At 39.0% G+C, this 19,938-nt stretch overlaps 1 protein-coding gene and 1 long non-coding RNA gene across 6 annotated transcripts; both read left to right on the top strand.

Annotated features, from left to right (window-relative positions):
* Positions 1-481: 481 nt before the first annotated feature.
* Cam (Calmodulin) lies at positions 482-19,893 on the top strand. Of its 5 annotated transcripts, none has more exons than NM_001259347.2 (5): positions 482-542; positions 1,124-1,272; positions 5,827-6,001; positions 10,277-10,519; positions 14,850-19,893. In NM_001259347.2, the coding sequence occupies exons 2-5, from the start codon at positions 1,270-1,272 to the stop codon at positions 14,876-14,878; spliced, it is 450 nt and encodes a 149-aa protein (NP_001246276.1). In that variant the 5' UTR covers positions 482-542; positions 1,124-1,269; the 3' UTR covers positions 14,879-19,893. The 5 variants fall into 5 exon arrangements, with proteins under 5 accessions (NP_001246276.1, NP_523710.1, NP_001286337.1 ...); NM_078986.3 differs by having other exon boundaries at positions 14,850-15,709; NM_001299408.1 differs by lacking the exon at positions 482-542 and having other exon boundaries at positions 1,116-1,272; positions 14,850-15,709.
* lncRNA:CR43900 (long non-coding RNA:CR43900) lies at positions 493-1,897 on the top strand. Its single transcript, NR_073871.1, has 3 exons — positions 493-542; positions 1,124-1,272; positions 1,360-1,897. It is a non-coding gene; the product is annotated as a long non-coding RNA:CR43900 (long non-coding RNA).
* Positions 19,894-19,938: the final 45 nt, after the last annotated feature.

Consider the following 19,938-nt stretch of genomic DNA (forward strand, 5'->3'; position numbering starts at 1 on the left):
GAAGTATATTTTTGTCAATTAAAATTTGAACTTAAAAATCGAAGAACTGTTTACATAAACATAAATCACAACCGGTAATTAGAATAAACGGACAATAAAAAAGACATTTGTTTATATAGATGTACATATGTGAGTACATACATAGTTGATTCATTTTTTTCTATTACTGCAAGGGCAAACCTATGCATAAGTTTATTTTTGCAGAAGCTAGCTTCCTATTATTTATAACTTTAGTTACCTGTAGTATGTTGATACAATTTTTGTACACACCTATTTTCGCGAAAAGCGCCGGCGCGACCGTTACAACGGCGAAATCAAACTTATTTTCGCTTTACGAAGGTGAGTGGATAAGCAACAGAAACAAACACATGCAGACGCTGCCGCTGCAAAAGCGAACTTACCCGGTTCGTTCTCGCGAGAGCGAGAGCGGTTATTGCTATTGCTGCTGGCAAAATAAAACCGTATATATGGCGACGCAGCGCTATTTTGAACACAAAGTTTTGAGTCGTCGACCGTTGCGGACGGAAATTCAGATTAGGATCGTGAGTTGTCAGAACAAACAGACCAGACATTGCATATAGAGAGCAGTATTGGGCCAACAAAAAAAAAAAAAAAATACAAAAAAAGCGAAAAGAGCCCACACCCAAGCACCAGGAGCTGCGAACGTTTCGCGGAAAAGCCAATTTCTCAGCGCCAGCCAAAAATCAAGAAAACCAACGAGCAAAAAATTAAACAAATATCTTTATAAAAACCGAATTCGAGCAACTCTTATATGTATTAGCTCTCCCCGCCATATATCTACTATATAAACGAGAATTCTGCCGTGTGCGCGCGTGTGTTTGGCATATTTCGCACAATAGATGAAAAAAAAAACGAATGAAAGCCACAAAAAAATAAAGAAGAAACGCAAGGCGAAAATTTGTATTAAATTCGGCTGAAGCAACAACACTAAAGAAATTTCAGAAACTGCCACGGCGAGAAAAAAAAGCGTCGGCGTCGGTGCTTTGGACGGACGCTTTTCTTTCTCTCCAAGCTGGCAGTAGTTTTTCTCCTCAGCCTCTTCCACCTCCAGTTGACCCCCCGAAAGTAATACCCAACAAACCTCTTCTTGCTTCTTTTGCAGTGTGTTAATTTAGTAAAATATAAAGTTAACCGCGCGTTCCGTAATTCCACTCACACACATACCAACACCCAAGCAGCAGCAGTAGCCGCAGCGGATTAAAACTTCGTCACTCTAGCAACAAACAGAAAAAAAAAACACCTACAAAAATGGTAAGTTTATGGGGCTGGAGAACATGTGCATCTTTATTTTCTGTTTACACAACCTGCGGCCATCATTTTCCATTGAAATTTCCACAGTTTTTGCGAAAAATCAAAGTCAGACAGCGACCCCCAGGGCTATTGCCATTAGTGCGAGCGGGAGGAGCGAATCGCTTCCAATTAGACGTTGTTTATATGGTTTTAACGGCTTTTCACACACACACACTCGCTACACACATCCCAGCACACCAAACACCCCGTCGAAAAGCAGCTGTCCCCGGGAAATTCGTTTACATTTTGCACCCCAAAAATATATCGCCTCACGGGTAGAAAAAACCAGTTTTTTCAACAACCCAATATCGTTGATTTAGAAACAAGAAATTGCGAACACCATGCAACCCCTTGAAAATATGGTAGTTTATACCCCTTTCACAATGAAACATAATCAAAATCCATAAAACTGCATTGAGAAAAAGTGAATGCAATCATTTGAAATTAAGTTTATACTTAAACTAGTATATTTAAGCTGCAAGATTTTCATGTTCTTAACCTGACTTAATCAAATGTTCAACTTTGGCCCCTAGGGTCACAGAAAACAAGCAGCACAATTAAATAGCAATGCCAATAGCAAGAATTTACACACATGTCACGTCACTCGTCAAAATTATTATTTATTTTATCAAGGCTGTCGCACACGGAATGTTGACGCGATCGGGTTCGCCCTATAATAATTCCATGACGTTCGGGTAGAAATACCCCTGGAAACCCAATCAGGCGTGGAAAAGTGGAAACTCTTATCAGCATCTCGAGCAACACCTCATTTTCGAAGCCCCCCTGCTTGCCCAACCCACCACCACCATTTGGGATCATAAATCAATGTGATTTTAGCCAATTTGTTGAGCATTTATGCACACACACACTCGCATTCCTACATAGACGCGTTGCCATCGGCACTTTTATCAGCAATTTTTCAAAGATCCCCGCAAATAATAGAAAAGCGCCCTCCATTTTGCTTATCAGTGGAAAATGTGTGAATATATATTGATGATGAACAACAAAGTCGCCGGTCCCGGCATTATTGGCCTCTCCTCTTTGCCCCGCCGTTCGTTGTTCGCTTGTTCTTTGCTTTCTGGTTGTATTTTTTATTTACCGCACACTTGGCCGCAAAAATTGAGGTTAGACACGGCCCCATGGAAATGGTGAAAAAATTCTTTAGAGGCATTTCTCCTGCTCTTGCGCTCAGCTTAACCGTTTCGACGCTCTCTCGCATAACCGTTTCACACACTTTCTCGTCTCTCTCTATGTGCAATTATTTCGTTTGCGTTATCAGTTCCGTTTTGTGCTGCGTCTCTCTCTTTCCGTTTCTTTCAGCATTTCATTTTTTTTTGCGCCTTGCGCTTGTCACTTTTATCGGCGCCTGCCTTTTCTTGTTTTCTTCCATAACCGTTTCATTTGCCGCATTGCGGTTATTTTGCTGTTTCGCCTTCGCCTTGGTTCGTCCGCTTCGGTCGTTCATTCGTTCGGCTCCGCGTATTCGTATTCGTGTGCGTGTGAGTGAGCGTATGGGTGTGTGTGTTGGCGGCTGCCTGTTCCACTTTGCCTTTTCGCGCAAGAATTTTATTGTAACGGCACAGGCGAACGATGGGGGAGGAGGAGCGCTGCAAATGAAGAAAAATTCCTGCTAGACGCCGCCGCTTAACCACATAATCCAATTTTCTTGCCGCCCTCTTTGCGCTTTCTTCTCTCGTTCGTTTGCTTTCCTCTGCGCTTTTTGATAAGAAAGCCCCACGCCCACTGCGATGCCCACACCCGCGCCACACCTTCTTTCAGCCTCATCTGGTGTCGCCTAATTTAATTAGCGATTTTACAGCTCACGCAGAATGCAAACAGCTTTTAATTAAAATATATCGCATCGCTTTCTACGTGGCCAATTTGTTTCAGTGATTCAACCAACGCTGCTAACTTGGCCCAGAAGCAAACATTTGCCAAGGGTTTTACTGACTGATCTTCAAAGTTTGTTGATCTTTAGCTCGGCTAATTATGAGATACGTTTGTCTGTATATCTTATTTGTTTCCGTTGAAAATGAGCCAACATTCATATAAATTTCCATGAGTCACTGTGTTCCTGGGCTGACTTCATCATATGATCATATGGCCTATGATGAATGCCCGATGATATGTGTGTGTGTCATGTTAATAATGGCAAATGACTGGCTTATGGCTCAGTTAGCACAGTTGTTTGGATCCCGGTGCGAATGCACTTAAATTGTACCCAAAAACCAAGCTCTCAATCTAACCGTCATTCATAAAACCAAACTAAACTCCATGAAACCGGTTGAGACCGGCAAAAAAAAAAAAGCGTCGGCTATACAACGGTAAACCCGGCAAACTTGGCTTTAACATAAAGCCGCATAATTTCAGCCAAGACCTGTTTTAATGTTGTATTTAACTGTCAAACTCATTGGAAGAAATAGTTTTATTCAGCAGAACTCGTTTGTGAATTTATAAATGATTCAAGCCCAAGTGTATTAAAATTATTGTTATCAAAATGTATTCATAAGTATGAATAATATTTGATATCATATTATTTGCAAGTGAAAAGTGATGATCTTGAACTAACTACTATACAATGACCCATCCAATGAGTCACTACCTTAAAAAATGACGGACAAATCCCGATAAATATACGCACAGCTTGAGTCCTGATCCCCCAGGCATACATTTTCGGAAGGCACTGTATTTGCCTTGGATGTGGAAGCTTCCTCGGGACGTCGTGGGCGTCTGATTGTGCATACAAATGGATTACCAATTAGGCATTAGCCAGCCCCCCACTCGATTAACGACCTCGCCCGATTGACTGCCATTAATGGATATCATCGGTGGGTGGGGTTTTGCTCATGTTGTTGATTGCAAATGTCGCCATTTGAAGACAGGAGGGCTTCAATTTGCTTTTCAACAGATTGGGGATCTGCATTTCGATGGGTGTTTCTCATTCGGTTTCTGTTTCTGGCTTAGTCATGCTTGCCAATGACATAACCCAGTTGAAAAGCGTTTTATCTGCCCCAGAGTACGCCAAGATAAGCTGGGCAAATTCAATTGAACGCCAACGCGACAAAAAGTGCAAATAAAACAGGTGCCACCAACGCGTTGCCGTTACCAAATTTGCTTGTATTCGCTGTTTAAACTCACCGAAATTCCCCCGATTAGATAAGGTCAAGCAGGGCGCTATAATTCCAATGCCAATTGCTGATTTGGCTTAAAGCGAGTGGGTTTCTGTTCTGTTCCATTTTCCTTGCCGAACGGAAGTTGTCCATAAAGGCTGGTCAACACGACATGTCTGAGAGCCAAGTTTGTTGTGCCATTTTTCAGATTTGGGGTATCTTTTGGCCTTCAAGTTGAGGTGCCCAATTCGGTGGTAACCAAGGCGATTGATTAGATAGGGCGAATTGGTTCGTGCTAGGGAAATTCACATAAATTAACTTGGTTTTCAACAGTTCAGAGTAATAAGTATAGACTAGATTGGCAGTAGCTATTATTAAACGAAGCAAATTAAGTTGTTATTACATAGGATCGCTCAACAAACAACTCTATATATATAGTTTAGTATAGTTTCCATATAGCAGAGCTTTCAGCAGTTATCAGCTTGAACAAATATATATAAATATATAGTATAAGTCATCCTATGACGCAGGCGAAGTTTGCTTTTGCATTTTTGCTTCATGATTAATAACAATTATCGCAATTCAAACCGCAGGCCTTATATTATACTCGTTAAATTCTTTGGCTTATCGCCGTAGAGCGAGTTGCACAAATAAACAATCATTTTCGGCCGTAAAACAATAACAGTAACAGTAATAGGTAGACGGGAATTTAATGTGCCCGCTTTTTTGCTTTTGGTGCTGCAACATTAGACCCTGAGAATCGTTTTTGGCCAGAATGACCGACCGGCTCCTGTGAAACTGACAACTCGCACGTCTCTTGTCACATATATGTATGTATATATGTATGTGCATCATTCGCATGACAATAATAAATTTTGGTTTTGGGTAACGCAGCCATCTCCACTCCTCGGTTCTTTGGAGCTTCCCCCCTACGGGGTCTTTCTTGATTATTCAGTCGCCGCTGACGTCAGGTTTTGTTGATTCAGCGGAAACTTAACACCTTTTTCAAGACACCAGATATATATATATATATGTAGAAATATTATAAACATACCTAGATACAGATACAATTGTATCTGGACTTGCCTGGCGACGGGCGGGCAAACAATACGCAAAATTATTCAAATTAAACACAATTGTTCTCTCCCTTCTCGTCTTTTGTTATTCCCGATTGTGTTCACTTGGGTAGTTTTTTGTGTTGACATTGAAATTCCATCGAGATGCCGTTGAAAAGTAATTCACAAAACAAACCAGGTCGACGTTTAGTCCTATATCTATCAGTAAAATTTATTTTGTTAAGAATATAAAGTCGAAAGTTACACAACGTTTATCATAATGGTGTGTGTTCGATTCATTTTTGCTGCGTTTCATTCAATTAATGCTCTATTCATTTGTCCCTTTGCAGGCCGATCAGCTGACAGAGGAACAGATCGCCGAGTTCAAAGAGGCATTCTCGCTATTCGACAAAGACGGCGATGGCACCATCACAACAAAGGAGTTGGGCACAGTTATGCGCTCCCTGGGCCAGAATCCCACAGAGGCCGAGCTGCAGGACATGATCAACGAGGTTGATGCCGACGGTAAGTTGTGGAGGATTGTGGGGGGAAATACTCTATAAAGTGGGATAGCCTTTTGTGGGGGTAATGTACGTGATTGAAATCCTTCATTGGGGTGATGTAATAAATTTCAAGTCAGATTCACATTTCTCATGCCCTCTGAGCATTTAAAACTTACGAATTCGCGAAAGAGATTGCAAAATGCATACTAATCTGCAAATGTTAGCTAAAGGGTTCAAAAATCGTAAATAATCTGGTTTTGTATGCCTCGTAACTTCAGTATTTCAAACAAATTGTGAATTTGCCTTAATTTTCTGTGACCCACAACATCTAGACTATGAAGTCAGACTTCGTCAGAGCTTACGACCAATGTGCAAATGAGCTGATTTTCTATGCTATGCTGGCTATATATGAGAGCTGGCTAGAACCCCTTCTAACCCGATCCCGAGATGTCTAATTTTGTTTACCCCAATCTATTTGGTGTTCTGGGCCTAATCCCTCGCACTCGTTCCATTCCCCAACTACCTCTTTCGCAGACAGACATAGATCAGACCAACATTTGTACGACAAACAATGGGTGGAAAAAAAAAAAGAAAAGGAAAATCACTTCTTGGCTAAAAATATGCAACAAAAACACGTCATAGGCATTAAAAATAGATGACTAAAATATTTTGGCTCTTTCCCGTGTCTTGTCTTTGGCAGCCGCTGCTGTCAGATTTTTTTTCGTTGGTATTTCATTTTTTTTTTTTAATGTTTATTTTTGAGCAAAGGTGGTTGTTCGCTTAGCTCGAAATCTCGTACAAGTTTTAGTTTAACAAACTTTCTTGGGGAAACGAGGAAGATCCAATTTTATTTTCGATGCAAGAGGAAATCGAGCGACACACGCCTCGCGCCAAAAATGTGGCAAAATGCGAAAATTTGAATCGTAAAGGGGTTTTTCACCTTTTGCCACAAATAAATAGATTTTCCAATTAAGTAAGCAGGTTTGTGCTTTGCTGCTTTTGCTAAGGATAATACTTAGCAACTAAATCATAAGAACTCAGTGGCTGGCACAAAGTAACTTTTATGCTCATCATCACTTGTTCTTTCATAAGTTTTGCAAGTGTCCCCGCCCAATTTGTATTTGTTTTCTCGCTGCTGCTCCATTTTCTTTGCCAGCTTTTCTCGGCTGCCTGTTGTTGCTGCTGCTGCTGCTGTTGCGCTTGCACGTGGAAATTCTGTGCGCATGTTGTCGAAAATATCCAGGACACAATCTGCAAACTCGGAGTCCTGCACACAGAATTTTGAGCGCAGGCGCTGTGAAAAACCCCTGCATGATTTTTCTCTTTTTTTTTTTTTTTTTTGCTGGAGCTAAAGTGTTGCAATCATGGACAAGTGGGTGATGTGGGGTTTGGACAAACGAGGGGGTGGCGATGCGCATACTAACTGTTTATCAGGACTAAAAATAGTAGTTCGGTATGTGGGTGGGTGGCAAGGGGTCGCCACTTGGGAGTCCAGCATTTTTCGCCAACTTTATTTTGCTGGAATTTGCATATGTGCCAAACTTTTTACATTGAGTGCAAGCAAAATGTTTTTGCCAACTTTATTGTGCAACGTTTAATATTTAAAATTACTTGCGAAAATTGTTGCAACTCGAAAGTGGCACTTCCCACTGCCCACCACCCACTGCCGCCTGCTCCCAGCTGACTCCTCTAATTTACGATCCCACACAATGGAATGTATTTTGTGGCCATCCGAATCACCCACTCACATGGCCCACTCACGCTGGTCACAACAGCCAGCCAGGCAGGCAGTCAGGAATCTGACGGAAACATTAAACATTCATTACTTAAAATTTCGCTGGCGTCTCGTCGCAGCCAGTTGACGATGGCCAAAACTGCCTGGCTGCCTTTTATTTTTTTTTTTTTTGGTCTGTGAACTGCATGCAAACGAGTGCAATTAGTTGGCGGTGGGATTGGTGGGCAGGTAGGAAGGATTGTCCAGCGGAATAAAAATAGCGTTATAGAAGTATAATTATATTATATGGCCATCATAGGTGAACTCCAAAGGTGGTTTTCTTTAAATTGCGCTTGCCAAAAAGTCGCAGTTACGCTTTTAGCGGAATAATCTTTTTTTATGGTTTGCTTATAATGTCGATCTGAATAAAAGTCGACTATTTTTGATGAGACCAATGGAAAATGCGCGCAAACTAAATTTAGCCGATGCCTTTGCCTTGCACACACTGTGTGCGCCAACCAAAAAAAAAAGACAAAACTTATTACAATTTTAAATTGTCTGCAAAATTTTGCGCTCAACGTTGCGAATCGGCAAGTGGGAGTGTTGATGAGCAGGGAAAGGAGGAGGAGAGAGGGAATGGGCGGAACGGCGTAATGGAAACCGAAATCCGCGCCAGACACTGGCCATCATCATCATCATCTCATCGTCGTCGTCATCATTATCGCCATTGGCAGCGCGATGAGCATCATAATTATGGTAATTGGGCTGCGCGCGGGTTCGTCAAAGGCGTTTCGGGCCAGTCTAAGAAGCGTCTAACAAAAATGGCAACAAATTTGCCAATGGCTGTGTATGTCTATATATGTGTGTGTGTGCGGAGGCTTTCCTTGGTATTTGTTTTCTGATTTTCTATTTTTTTGGCTGGGGAAATCCTATCGACAAAGCCAAAAGCAACAGAAAATCGCGTCAAATGTTTTAAATAGAATCATAAACACAAAAACGCAGGCAAGACAACAAGCAACAGAAAAAGAAAAAAAATAAAAGTGAAGAAAAAACCAATACCGAAATCGAAATGAACTAAAGCCACCGGTCGATATTGTATTTGATGTTCCTTTGGCTATTTTCAAAATATATTTTTGCTACTCAATGCGGCCATATTTGAATAATTATAATATCTAAATTAGCCCAAAGTGTAATGTTTTTTCTTTCGTCAAATTTTCGAATTCAATGCACACATTATTTTGAAATGGGAATTGCCTCCAGATTTTTTCAATTCATTTGAATTCGTGTGCTCGAGAAGTATTTATTTATTTTAAATCAATTAATTCGGCGAATTACTGTTTACTTTTTTATAAACCAAATACTTGAAGATTCAAACTATTTATTTTTGTTTCCATTATATGTTTAACGGGCTATTTGTGTAGCTACATTCAGTTCATTCCATTTTATTTGGCCAAACTCTTTGTCAGTAAATCTAGATTGCCCCAAGGAGGAGATCATTTGCTATTGAAGTTCAAAAGGGCTTGTGAACCTCTGACTTTGCTTTTTTTTTTTTTTTTGTTTGGCAATCATATACGAAAAGTTTCCTCTGGAGAAAACCCATTTCCAGCAAAGTAATAAAAAACACATTCAGTTCACAAGAAACAAAATGATGGCCCACAATGAACCACGCTCCATTTGGTTTTGAGGGTAGCAAAAACAGAAAACTGAAAAGCATTTTATACACTTTCATTTTATGGACAAAAGACGCTTCTTCTTCTTTCTGCTGGGAATGGCTCGAAAAAGTCAGTCAATAACAATTAAGGCCAAAAGTTGTTGCTGCTGCCTTTATGGCGCTGCTGCGGCCCCAAAAAAAAAACCAGAACTATTCTCTCAACTTAAAACGAACGAAGGAAACTTTTTCAATTAATATAACAAGAATTTCGGTTGGACCACTTCATTTGCGTTTCACTTACGGGGATGATAACCTAAAGAAAATGTATTTGGCCAAATTCTTTTACAAATTTTCATTCCACTTGGCTGCTTTTTTTTGAGCTGCATCTGCGATGAAGCAGCCGGATATAAAGAGATAATAGATATAGAAAAGAGAGTGTTTCAACCGAAATGGGATTAGGCGGACTTATCTCTCGCACTCCGCAAGGTGGGTGGTCCACACACACACACACACACACGTGTGGGTGGGGAAAAGTTTGTTTGGGGCTTAGGCAAATATGAAAATATGCTCGATTATATAGGAGGAACCACAGCACCTCCCAGGGATTTTGGCGTCGAAAAAGGCAGCGCGTTTGGAAAAGCTTTAAGTAGTGTACACAGCCCCCGGGTGGATGGATATTCGTATATTTGTATGGCGTTGTCGGGAATGGTGGAGAGCAAACTTGGCCGTAATGAAGAAAAATGCCGGCTGCCTTTATCCCTGACTTGAATTTATTATAACGCTCCGGGGAAGAATTTAAATTGATTGTATGATGATATGAGGGTGGTGGTGGAGGAGATGTGATATGGTGCTAGTGGAATCCCCGAAATCCGACCCACAAAGTATGCAACGAAATTAATTGTTATTCTTTATGGTTATTTCCCCTCGCACAGGCAACGGCACAATTGACTTCCCTGAATTCCTTACCATGATGGCACGCAAAATGAAGGACACCGATAGCGAAGAGGAGATCCGAGAAGCCTTCAGAGTGTTCGACAAGGATGGCAACGGCTTCATCTCGGCGGCCGAGTTGCGTCACGTGATGACAAATCTGGGCGAGAAACTCACAGACGAGGAGGTCGATGAGATGATCCGGGAGGCTGATATCGATGGCGACGGTCAGGTCAATTACGAAGGTAAGTCATCTGCTGCAACCCAAAGGTGGCGATGTGGAAAGTATCTTAAAGATAGCTTGGGAATACTGTGTAGATAGTTTATTTTTGCCCCTCATTCAAAGCTGATGAAATAATAAGGTGGCTATGAAAGGGCAAAATCAAAGGGTTTCCTCGAAGACTTTACCCAAGAAAATAATGAGTGGGAATTTTCCGATAATCTGCATCGAACAATTCATTTTCGAAGGTGTCGTTTTCCACAATTTTGCTTTTTTGTTGCTCGCGTGTTTGGTGGCTAATTGGATCTGTCTGCTGCAGCTGGCGGGTAACTAAAACGAAAAACGCAATAGTAATGATTGAATCACAGGCATCGCATTTGAGTCACAATTGGCACTTGGTTGTGTCATATGGCTTTGCTAATTAACCCAGATCTCTATCACTCTCTCTCTCTCTCTTTCTGCGCTTCTAGCCCACTTGTTATAGTAATACTTATTTTCAGTGCTAGCTAGCCATTGTATCTGAACACACATATATGTAGATAGTTAAAACAAATAGTATCTCGCCATGTGCAGTGCATTTTAATACGAAATTTTCGTGTTTTGTGTTCTTCGTAACTTTTTAATAGCTTGAAAATTGATTTTTCAATTGAGCAAACGTCGAGAGCAGTGTGAGAAACAATCGCCGGCATATCAAGTTGAATAGCCAAAACAATAAAATAGCAAAATGGAACGAACTTTTGAGAATGCGCAGATTTACTATGGCATATCCTCCCACTGCCTTTGGCACTTTCCGAAATTTCCCTTTGTTGTGCACAACACACATAGCGAGGCCGGTAAAAGTAGCAATTAAAATCGGACAGCATTTCCACCTACATCTATATCTATATCTATATATATATATCTATTTATTCGCATCGCTTATAGCACACGTTTATATGTTGATCTTCAAGTTCAAATAGAAATCGTTTTTGGCTGCCGCCGCGGCATTTCGCGGATCAAATAGATTAATCACAAGTAATTTATGAACAAAATACATAAAAATAGCGAAAAAGTTTAAACAAAGCAAGCCGAAGAACGATGATCCGCATTTATAATCAATTGTTGTGTGCTGTGGTACGATTTCTAGACAAGCAAACATCGATAGAGAGGACAAGCCAAGTAGGATTAAGTAGTTCGTACTAAGAAAGTGCTTCAAACTGTCAGAGATAAAAGGTATCTTGTAGTTCTGAGGAACTGCTCTGCTGGGTTTTTTTCTTTGCAGGAATCCCCACAAGTACTTTTCGAAAGAAGGCGATAATGGCAATTGTCAAGTGTGGTTTTGTTCCCAAAAGATTGCACTGCAAGAAAGTAGCGATGATTTATGCAGTCTGCTTTCGTAAATCTCTTAATTGGTTGAAAATCAACAGATAAAAAAGTGCTGTGCCATATTTCACTTGCCATTTATATATATTTTCCTTCCACAATCAGCGTTTTTTTTTTACGCCTTTCGCCACTTTCCTGCCGGCGAAATTGAAATGTTTTTAAAAGCCAAAATAAATGTCGCGCGTAAATTCCACACTTAAATGATTAAACTGCCGGGGCAAAAAGCAAACCAGAACCAAAACCAAAACCAAAAACCAGAGGCGCACGGCAACAGTGCGGATGTGAAAGAACAATTAAAATGAAATATATAAATATTGTGCAATATTCTTAATTTCGGGGTGTTATAATAATACAGAGATTGGATGAGAATGAATCTCATTTCGTTTTTCGTTCAGTCAGCGGAATCAGCATAATGTATGTAAATATAAAATGCGCATTGTTGCCATATACATACATACATACATATGTACATACATATGCATATATATATATTTTGCTTATTGCCAATTAAGCAAAGTCTTTATTGTTGTCTTGCCGGCTATACAGTGTGCCGGTTGGGTATTGCCTACCACCAACCACCCACTACCACCCCGCCATTCACTCTTTGGTAATTTTGCAAGTGAAAATTATATGGCGCAAACAATGAATTTGCAGGGAAAAGATATTGGGGAATGGGAATGGGAATTGGAATGGGTTGGGAATGAGTTGAGACTTACTTTGGCCGGTTGCCAGATAGAAAAACGCTGTGCGAAAAGGGAACGAGAGAGCGAGAAGAACATGTCGAAAATCAAATAAAATGTTTAACAAAATACAAAGAACAACAAATTAAACATTAGCACACGAAGCGAAGCAAATTAAATGAACACATCCCAAAATGTCTGAGCGAGAGAGAGAGAGTGTGAGAGAGAGAGAGAGCGAGAGCAGCGGAGATGAATTCCAAAATTAGCAAAAACGAAAAAAAATAACTAAAAGAAAAAGAAAAATTGTGAAAATATACCTTTGCACAGATAGAACAAGTTAGTTTGGCGAATGTAAACAAAGCGACGAAAGATAAACAGCAGAACCGCAAACGACGTAATGAGATGGGTGAGGGGGGGGGGGGTGGAGGGGCAGGGGCATTGCGGCCAAATGCCGAGTTTCTAAAACAAAATCCACGAAAATTTGACCAAAACAATTTTGTTGACCAGCTGGAAAAAAATTGGAACTTGATATAGGTATTAATATTATTTTAATTGGCCCAAATAACAAGACCATTAAAGGTCATCTAGAAACATCAAACGACTAAGACACTGCAAGAAATGCAATTAAATTCGAAATAAATTTCTATTCAGGCATCTTAATTTTTCGCAGTGCAAATAAACTGGTCAACCGGTAGTAGGCGTGGTTGAAGTGGGAGCAGTGATGTTTGAGGACTAAGATTTAATCAAAGGAGTGAACTTTCGAGCATTTGCATATGGGAAAATTGACAAGGCTGCCCCAAAGGAGCTTCTATACGCCCTTTTTTTGGGGCGTTGCCCGAAATAGGGCTAATAACATTTTACATTTAAGCCTTTTTACGGCCTCGAAAGGGTTTAGTTTTATTATCAAAGGTGTGTGTTGGCCACTCAAGTGTTGCTGGTGCCGCTAGCTGGAAAAATAACTATAAATGTTGCGTTTGATTTCCCAAAAGTCTGATAACAATCGATGGCTAAATTCTATGGCCAGAACGTTTCGCCTGCAGATTGTAAAGTGAGCAAGAAAAACGATAAGATTATTAAAAAGTACTGCAGTCAAATCTCGAGTTCTGTTGAACTTTGTCTACAACTACAATTGTAGCCAAGCTGAAACATAATTTGGCTTAAATGAGATCCCCCATTAATTATTCGTTTATTCCCAAAATCCTATGTTTGGTTTGTACACATTTTATTGGCATTCCCCCATAGGTGCTTGCAAATTCTTGACCATTGCTTCCTAGGAAATCCAACCAATTACATGCCACGCCCACCCAATTCGCCTGTCGTCCGTCCTATCTGTGACTTTTGGTACCACCGCCCTCTTGTTGTCGTGCTTAAATATTTATAAAAAGCCAATCACCCTAGCCAACTGAAAACAGCAGGGAGATGGATGATGATGCGATGCAATCAGCAAGAACAGATGCACCAGCGTCCGAGAATTCAATTCTCCCCCTTTAAAAATAGATGCAGGCAGCAAACACCTGATAAATTGGGGACACCAACACATATATTATACCATCTCATATCTATGGTATAATACTACTTGATTCTTTTTCATAGATGAGTTAGTTTAGAACCTTTTAATTTTTTTTTTTTTTTTCCAATTGGATTGTATGATCCATCAATCTTTATATAAACTTATATTAGATAGGCATCCCTTCCCTTGATGCACGGTATGTGCTAGTCTGGACTTTCGGGCATAGCTTTCCCGTTATCTCACCCATTCATTTGCGAACAATGCAACGTACGTCTCCATTGCACTTGGCCTGCGTCGCCGTCAACGTCGCAAGCATCCTCTGCTTTCTATTTTTGGACGAGGAACCGAGGAGAGTACATAATCTCTGGCGCGATTGACTGTCTGAGTCTTTGCACTCAATAAATTTTCCTTGGCTATATGGCTCTATTTTTCAGTATGGTGTTGTGTGTGCGTGTGTGTGAGTGTGCGGCAAGTGTTTTCATCAGACGTCTCGTGACTTGCTCGTTTATCTTATTGATTAGCTGGCCCGCAGTGTAATGCTCGTTTGCTATTGATTAATTGGCGTCTTAATTTAGTAGAAGGTTAATGACAGCGCTCAGCTATTTTCGATACTTGATTTGTCGTGTGAATCTCTTTGCATTTTGTGTCAATTGAGTGGTTTAATAAGTGGTTGGAAATGATGTTTTTAGATCGAGAACGATGCTCGTGATTAAAAATTAAATATTTATGGGTGCTTGTCTATAGTTAAGTTAAATGCAAATAAACCTAATACTAATTCTGAATTTTTTTCTCTTTCTTTGCAGAATTCGTGACTATGATGACATCGAAGTGAAGCGTTAAATTATTTCTTTTTAAGCCTTTCTATTTTTTTAAGATGTTGACGAAGACTGTAGCTGTGCGCAATAACATCGCGCCACGCTGTTGCTATGGACCCCAGTAAAAGATCTTAAAAAAAAAACAACAAAAAAAAACAACAACAAACAACAAAGAGTTAAGCAAAAAACAACCAACATAAAGGAGAATAAGAAGCAAAAAACCATTTAAGAAACTTTAAAACAAATAAAAAACTTACACATCTAAAAAAATGCAAAAGCAAATGAAAATTTAAACAAGCGAAAATGAAACAACCGAATTGAATTCAAAGGTAAAGAATTTCATTAAACTGAGCGAGATGTTGAACGAGAGGGAAAACAACATAATTTTAATGCAACAACAAACAACAACCAAGCAGCATACTTAATGAAGTCACCGTTTAAAACCACAAACCAACTACAACTACAACAAGAACAACCAGCAGCAACAAACAAGAGTCGCATGTTATCGTTTCGAGCAACAAGAACAACAAGTCTATCACTACACTTAAACAAAATGAGGAGCGAGAAGAAGACGAGCAAGCAGAGGGAGAAGCAAGAAGCAGCAGCAGCATCCACCAGTATTGCCGAAAGATGGCGCCCATGGCGCACTAAGGTCAGCGCGCCACCTGGCGACGGCGGCTCGCACCGGCTGCATTTTGTTTGACAGTTTTCCACTAAGAAGTAAAAAAAAAGAAAATAATGAAAACCCCCCACTCTGTAAGCTAGCAAATTGTGTTTAAAGTATAATGAAAAAATTGTCGATTTCGTTGCGAGAAAGAATAAAAATAAAAGCTAAACAAACAACAAATAAAAATAAAAATACAAATAAAACAAAAACTGTTAAAGAAAACTATTTGAAATTTTTGCAAACTGGCAAAGTTTATATAGACACGCTACACGAACACACTCTCATACACACATACACCACACACACACATTTACACCCCCACACACAGACATGTCAGAAAACCAGAAATAAAATATATTATAAATACAACATATATATATTATAAATAATGTAAAATCAAACAACAACAAATTCTTCTTATTAAATTATATTTAAATTTAAAATTAATAAATATAAAAAATAAAACAAATAAAAATTACAAAAAAAAAAAACAAAGAAACCAACTACAAATACATTTTCGATATAAAATTAAATTAAAAACCAAAAATGTGGCGCGCAGCAGAAGATGAGGCATATTTTTGGGGGCTGTACGAGGACCAGCAGGACCGCAGTCCAAAAGGTCCTTGAAAGGCAGCTTTTTTGTCGGTACTATTTGTAGCAAACTTAAGCGACACCACACGGCGATCTGAATATATATATATATATATATATTTAAAAATATGTGTATATGAGCAGATTTAACATTGAACAATGCAAACGCCACAAAAACAACAGCAACACATTTCTCTAGTACTTAAGCGGCAGCAAAAAGAAAGCAAGCAGTAAACCGAATATTATTATTACAAATATAAATATGAAGGAACTCTATACATATATATATATACATATAAATACCTAATGTACTTAATGCAACAGGAAAACCAAGTCTAAAGTAATATAATTTTATTATAAAGAAATATAAAATTAAATATTTATACGCGAGACGAAGCGGAGGAAGAGCTGGACGAAGAAGCAAGGAGAAGATTTCATCAAACACACACATATATAAAAAGGAAAAGGACGAAGTATGGAGGAGCAGCAGGACCAACGCAGAAGGCTCCCGCGAAGGAAGAAGACGACGACTCTTAACAGCAGGAGGCGATGTGGCGAATCGGCGTTTCAGCATCGGAACAGTTATATATATTAACGTATATATATATATATATTTATAAATAAATTATACATATGAATTAAACTAGCTAAATGCAAAGACAATTGTCTTAAGTGTAAGCAAATCACGCGTGGATTCAAGACGAAAACCAAAGCAAAGTTTAGACAAAAGCGAGAAGGCTAGCTAAGCGTAACTAAAATTAAATATGAATATACGAACCTAATGGTGTAAGTCGAAGTTAGAGCAACAACTGCAATTGCAACTGCAACAATTCCTGGCACCACAGCAGCAACCGCAAGCTTTAACCCATCCGCTCTGCCTCCACCACACCACCCGACTAACCAATCTAACTATCTGTCTAACTAGCTTGTCTATCTATCTGTCTAACCAACTATCTTTTCCTCTGTATCCACTGCTGCCTAGTTAACGTGTTAGCCAACTACCAACTGATAACTGATAGTGAAATGAAAGTCTGCGCGAGCAATGCTAACTAAAACGCACTCGATATTTGGTTTTAATTTAATTTCATATCGAAAACCCTGTTTCCTTTTCTCAACTGTAACGAACGTGTCGTGATGTCGTGCTGTCTTCTAAACGATCTATCCATACACCATTCAGTCCCATCCGAACCCACCCACACCTCACGCCATCTCCGATCTTTCCCATGCTAACTCTAACTCTTCTCCACTGCAAAAAAAAACTGTGTTTAACTGTGAGTATAACTTGACAAGGCAGGAACACCAAGGCAACCACTGCGTGTTTTCCACGGCAGAATTCCTTTGTTTTTGCTTGACTTTGGAGGGAAAGCTCTGAAGGGCAACGACAAAATTTGAATAAAACACCATTTGCGCTAACGATAAAAAAAAGAAAAATCAACCAAAAAAAAAAAACAACACTTTTCTATAACTTTTTTTAACAAACAAAACAAAAAGAAGAGAACATTTTGTAGCGAAATTTGTGCAATGTTTTAAAGAAATGAAAATTTAACTCTAATCAATTGACACAGACGAATTTTTCTAATCCCAACAAAAAAAAAAAACAAAAAAACAGTCGAATCTAAATGAATATGTAAACTTTTTGAACGGTCACTTTTCCAGGAATGTAGGCACTCCGAATTTTCCCCGTTTCAAAAAAATCTCGAATCATGCGGCATTTCCAATTCAAATTGGTTGCTGAAGTGCGTCAGTTGTGGCATTGGAGGCCAGATTCACACAGATTCTCGATTTCCAATTCAAAACTTGCATAAATATTTATCTTCGTTTGCATAGAAGCCAGAGTCAAAGAAATGGAAAGCAAAATAACCGAAACAGAAGCAAACTTGTTAAAATATGCTAAAAGTGTTTAGCAAATTACAATATTTTGACAGGCACAAAGAAACCAAACAACAAACTTGCGCCTCTATCTACATATATATATATGCAAGCAAATATATATAAATATATATGAATAAAGCTATATACAAGTTATATTTACGAATATTGTAAAAATTGCAAAAACCGATGAAGAAAAACTATAAGCATCAACAAGCGAAACAAACAAGAACATACAGAAATTTCTTTGAAAAAATACACAAACATTTTAAAAACCTCGAACAAAAAAAAAACCAAAATTGTCGTTTTCTTTTCACGCAAATTTTCCTGGATTGGCTTACATTCTCACAGACACACCGATCAGTCATCACCAACGCTTAGTATTGGTCCGATTCGGCCCCCAAGGATATGCTATCCAACTCTAATGGATCTTGGATCCATGAGCTCCACGAGTCAAGTTGATTTATAGATTAAGTACAGCCGTCGGTTTGCCAAGGATGTCGATTCAATCCAATCCGATCTGATCCCAATGGTTGGACTGCGGCCAGCCAAGGACACCGGGAACCAGCAAACGGAAGCTCCACGATCCGGGAGATTTGCCCCACTGTATGCCGATAAGAATTTAACAAGTTATACATTGAATGTATGCACTTAAACCACCTATTAAGAGATTTCATCGCAATGAAGAAAACCTAGGAATATATGTATAGCGAATGTGCAAGTTATTCTTGATGTCCAGTATACCAACCATATACCATAACCAAGTGTACCTTTAAGCCAGGCAAGTAGAAGGCCCATTCCTGCACCCAAGTTTCCTCGTTTTGATTCGGAATCGCACTTGAATGTCTATGAGATTAACCGATTTCCACGAATAATCACAAATATATTTTCAAATACTATGGATGTTAGTCTTGTCATAGATGAAATGCGTCAAATGCAAATGTAGGCCTTGAATGAACTCAATTTATTAATGGTATACAACAGTATATACGGATATTAGAGGACATACTCATATTAATTAGATTTATTGCGCTTAGAAAATTATAAATCAATGTATACAGCTAAGTGATAGTTGAAGCTGGAACTTTGTTTTTTCACTGATTTGTAATGAATTTGTATCGGAAAATAAGTTGTATAGATTTTTTTATTTAAAATACCATTTTCCTTGACAGCCGAAAAGTATACATGTATTTTTATCTATCACTATCACCCATACTCAGACACCACACATACACTGAAAACAATTTCCGAGTTTTTTGCAAAACAAATTTGTTGTGGACTGCGATTAAGTGGAACCATTCGAAAAGAAGAACAAACATAGCAGCTACAGCGCTCCGAGACATCGACTAAAATTTGAGATATATACGAAAATGTTCTAAGTTTAAGCAAGCAAAATGTTAAACATTATATATCAAAATACGAAATATCCAAAGCTTTACCTACCAAAATGGGCATGCAACTGTGCGGCAGCAGGCATTAACTGTAGCAATGCAAGATCACCTAATCAAAACCAGTAACTAAATTTCATCCGCAGGACAACAACTGACTCTATATAAACGAACTGTAATTTTCTAAGCTATAAATTGTAATTAATCTAAATGAGTATGAATTTCCAAGAGGCAAACTGTAAAACTGATTATACCAACCAACCTTGAGACATGATTAAATAGAACAATCCGGTGGGCAAGGTGACAAGTATTATAGGGTATCACCACTACCCAAAACAATCTGCGCAGCAAATGCAAATGCGAAATGCAATACCAATTCCATTAACGTAAATCTGTGTAATCGGAAGCGAAATCCAGAGAAAAAGGAAACGAATATAAAAAAAAAACATTTTAATAATTCTATTCTACTTAACAGGAAAAAGAAACTAAATAAAGACAAAAGCAGAATATACAATTTAAATGGTGTGGGTTATTTATTTTCGCTTTACAGGTGTTGCTTAAG

The sequence above is a fragment of the Drosophila melanogaster genome, chromosome 2R (genome assembly GCF_000001215.4).
Source record: "Drosophila melanogaster chromosome 2R".
In the NCBI taxonomy this organism is placed as follows: Eukaryota; Metazoa; Arthropoda; class Insecta; order Diptera; family Drosophilidae; genus Drosophila; species Drosophila melanogaster.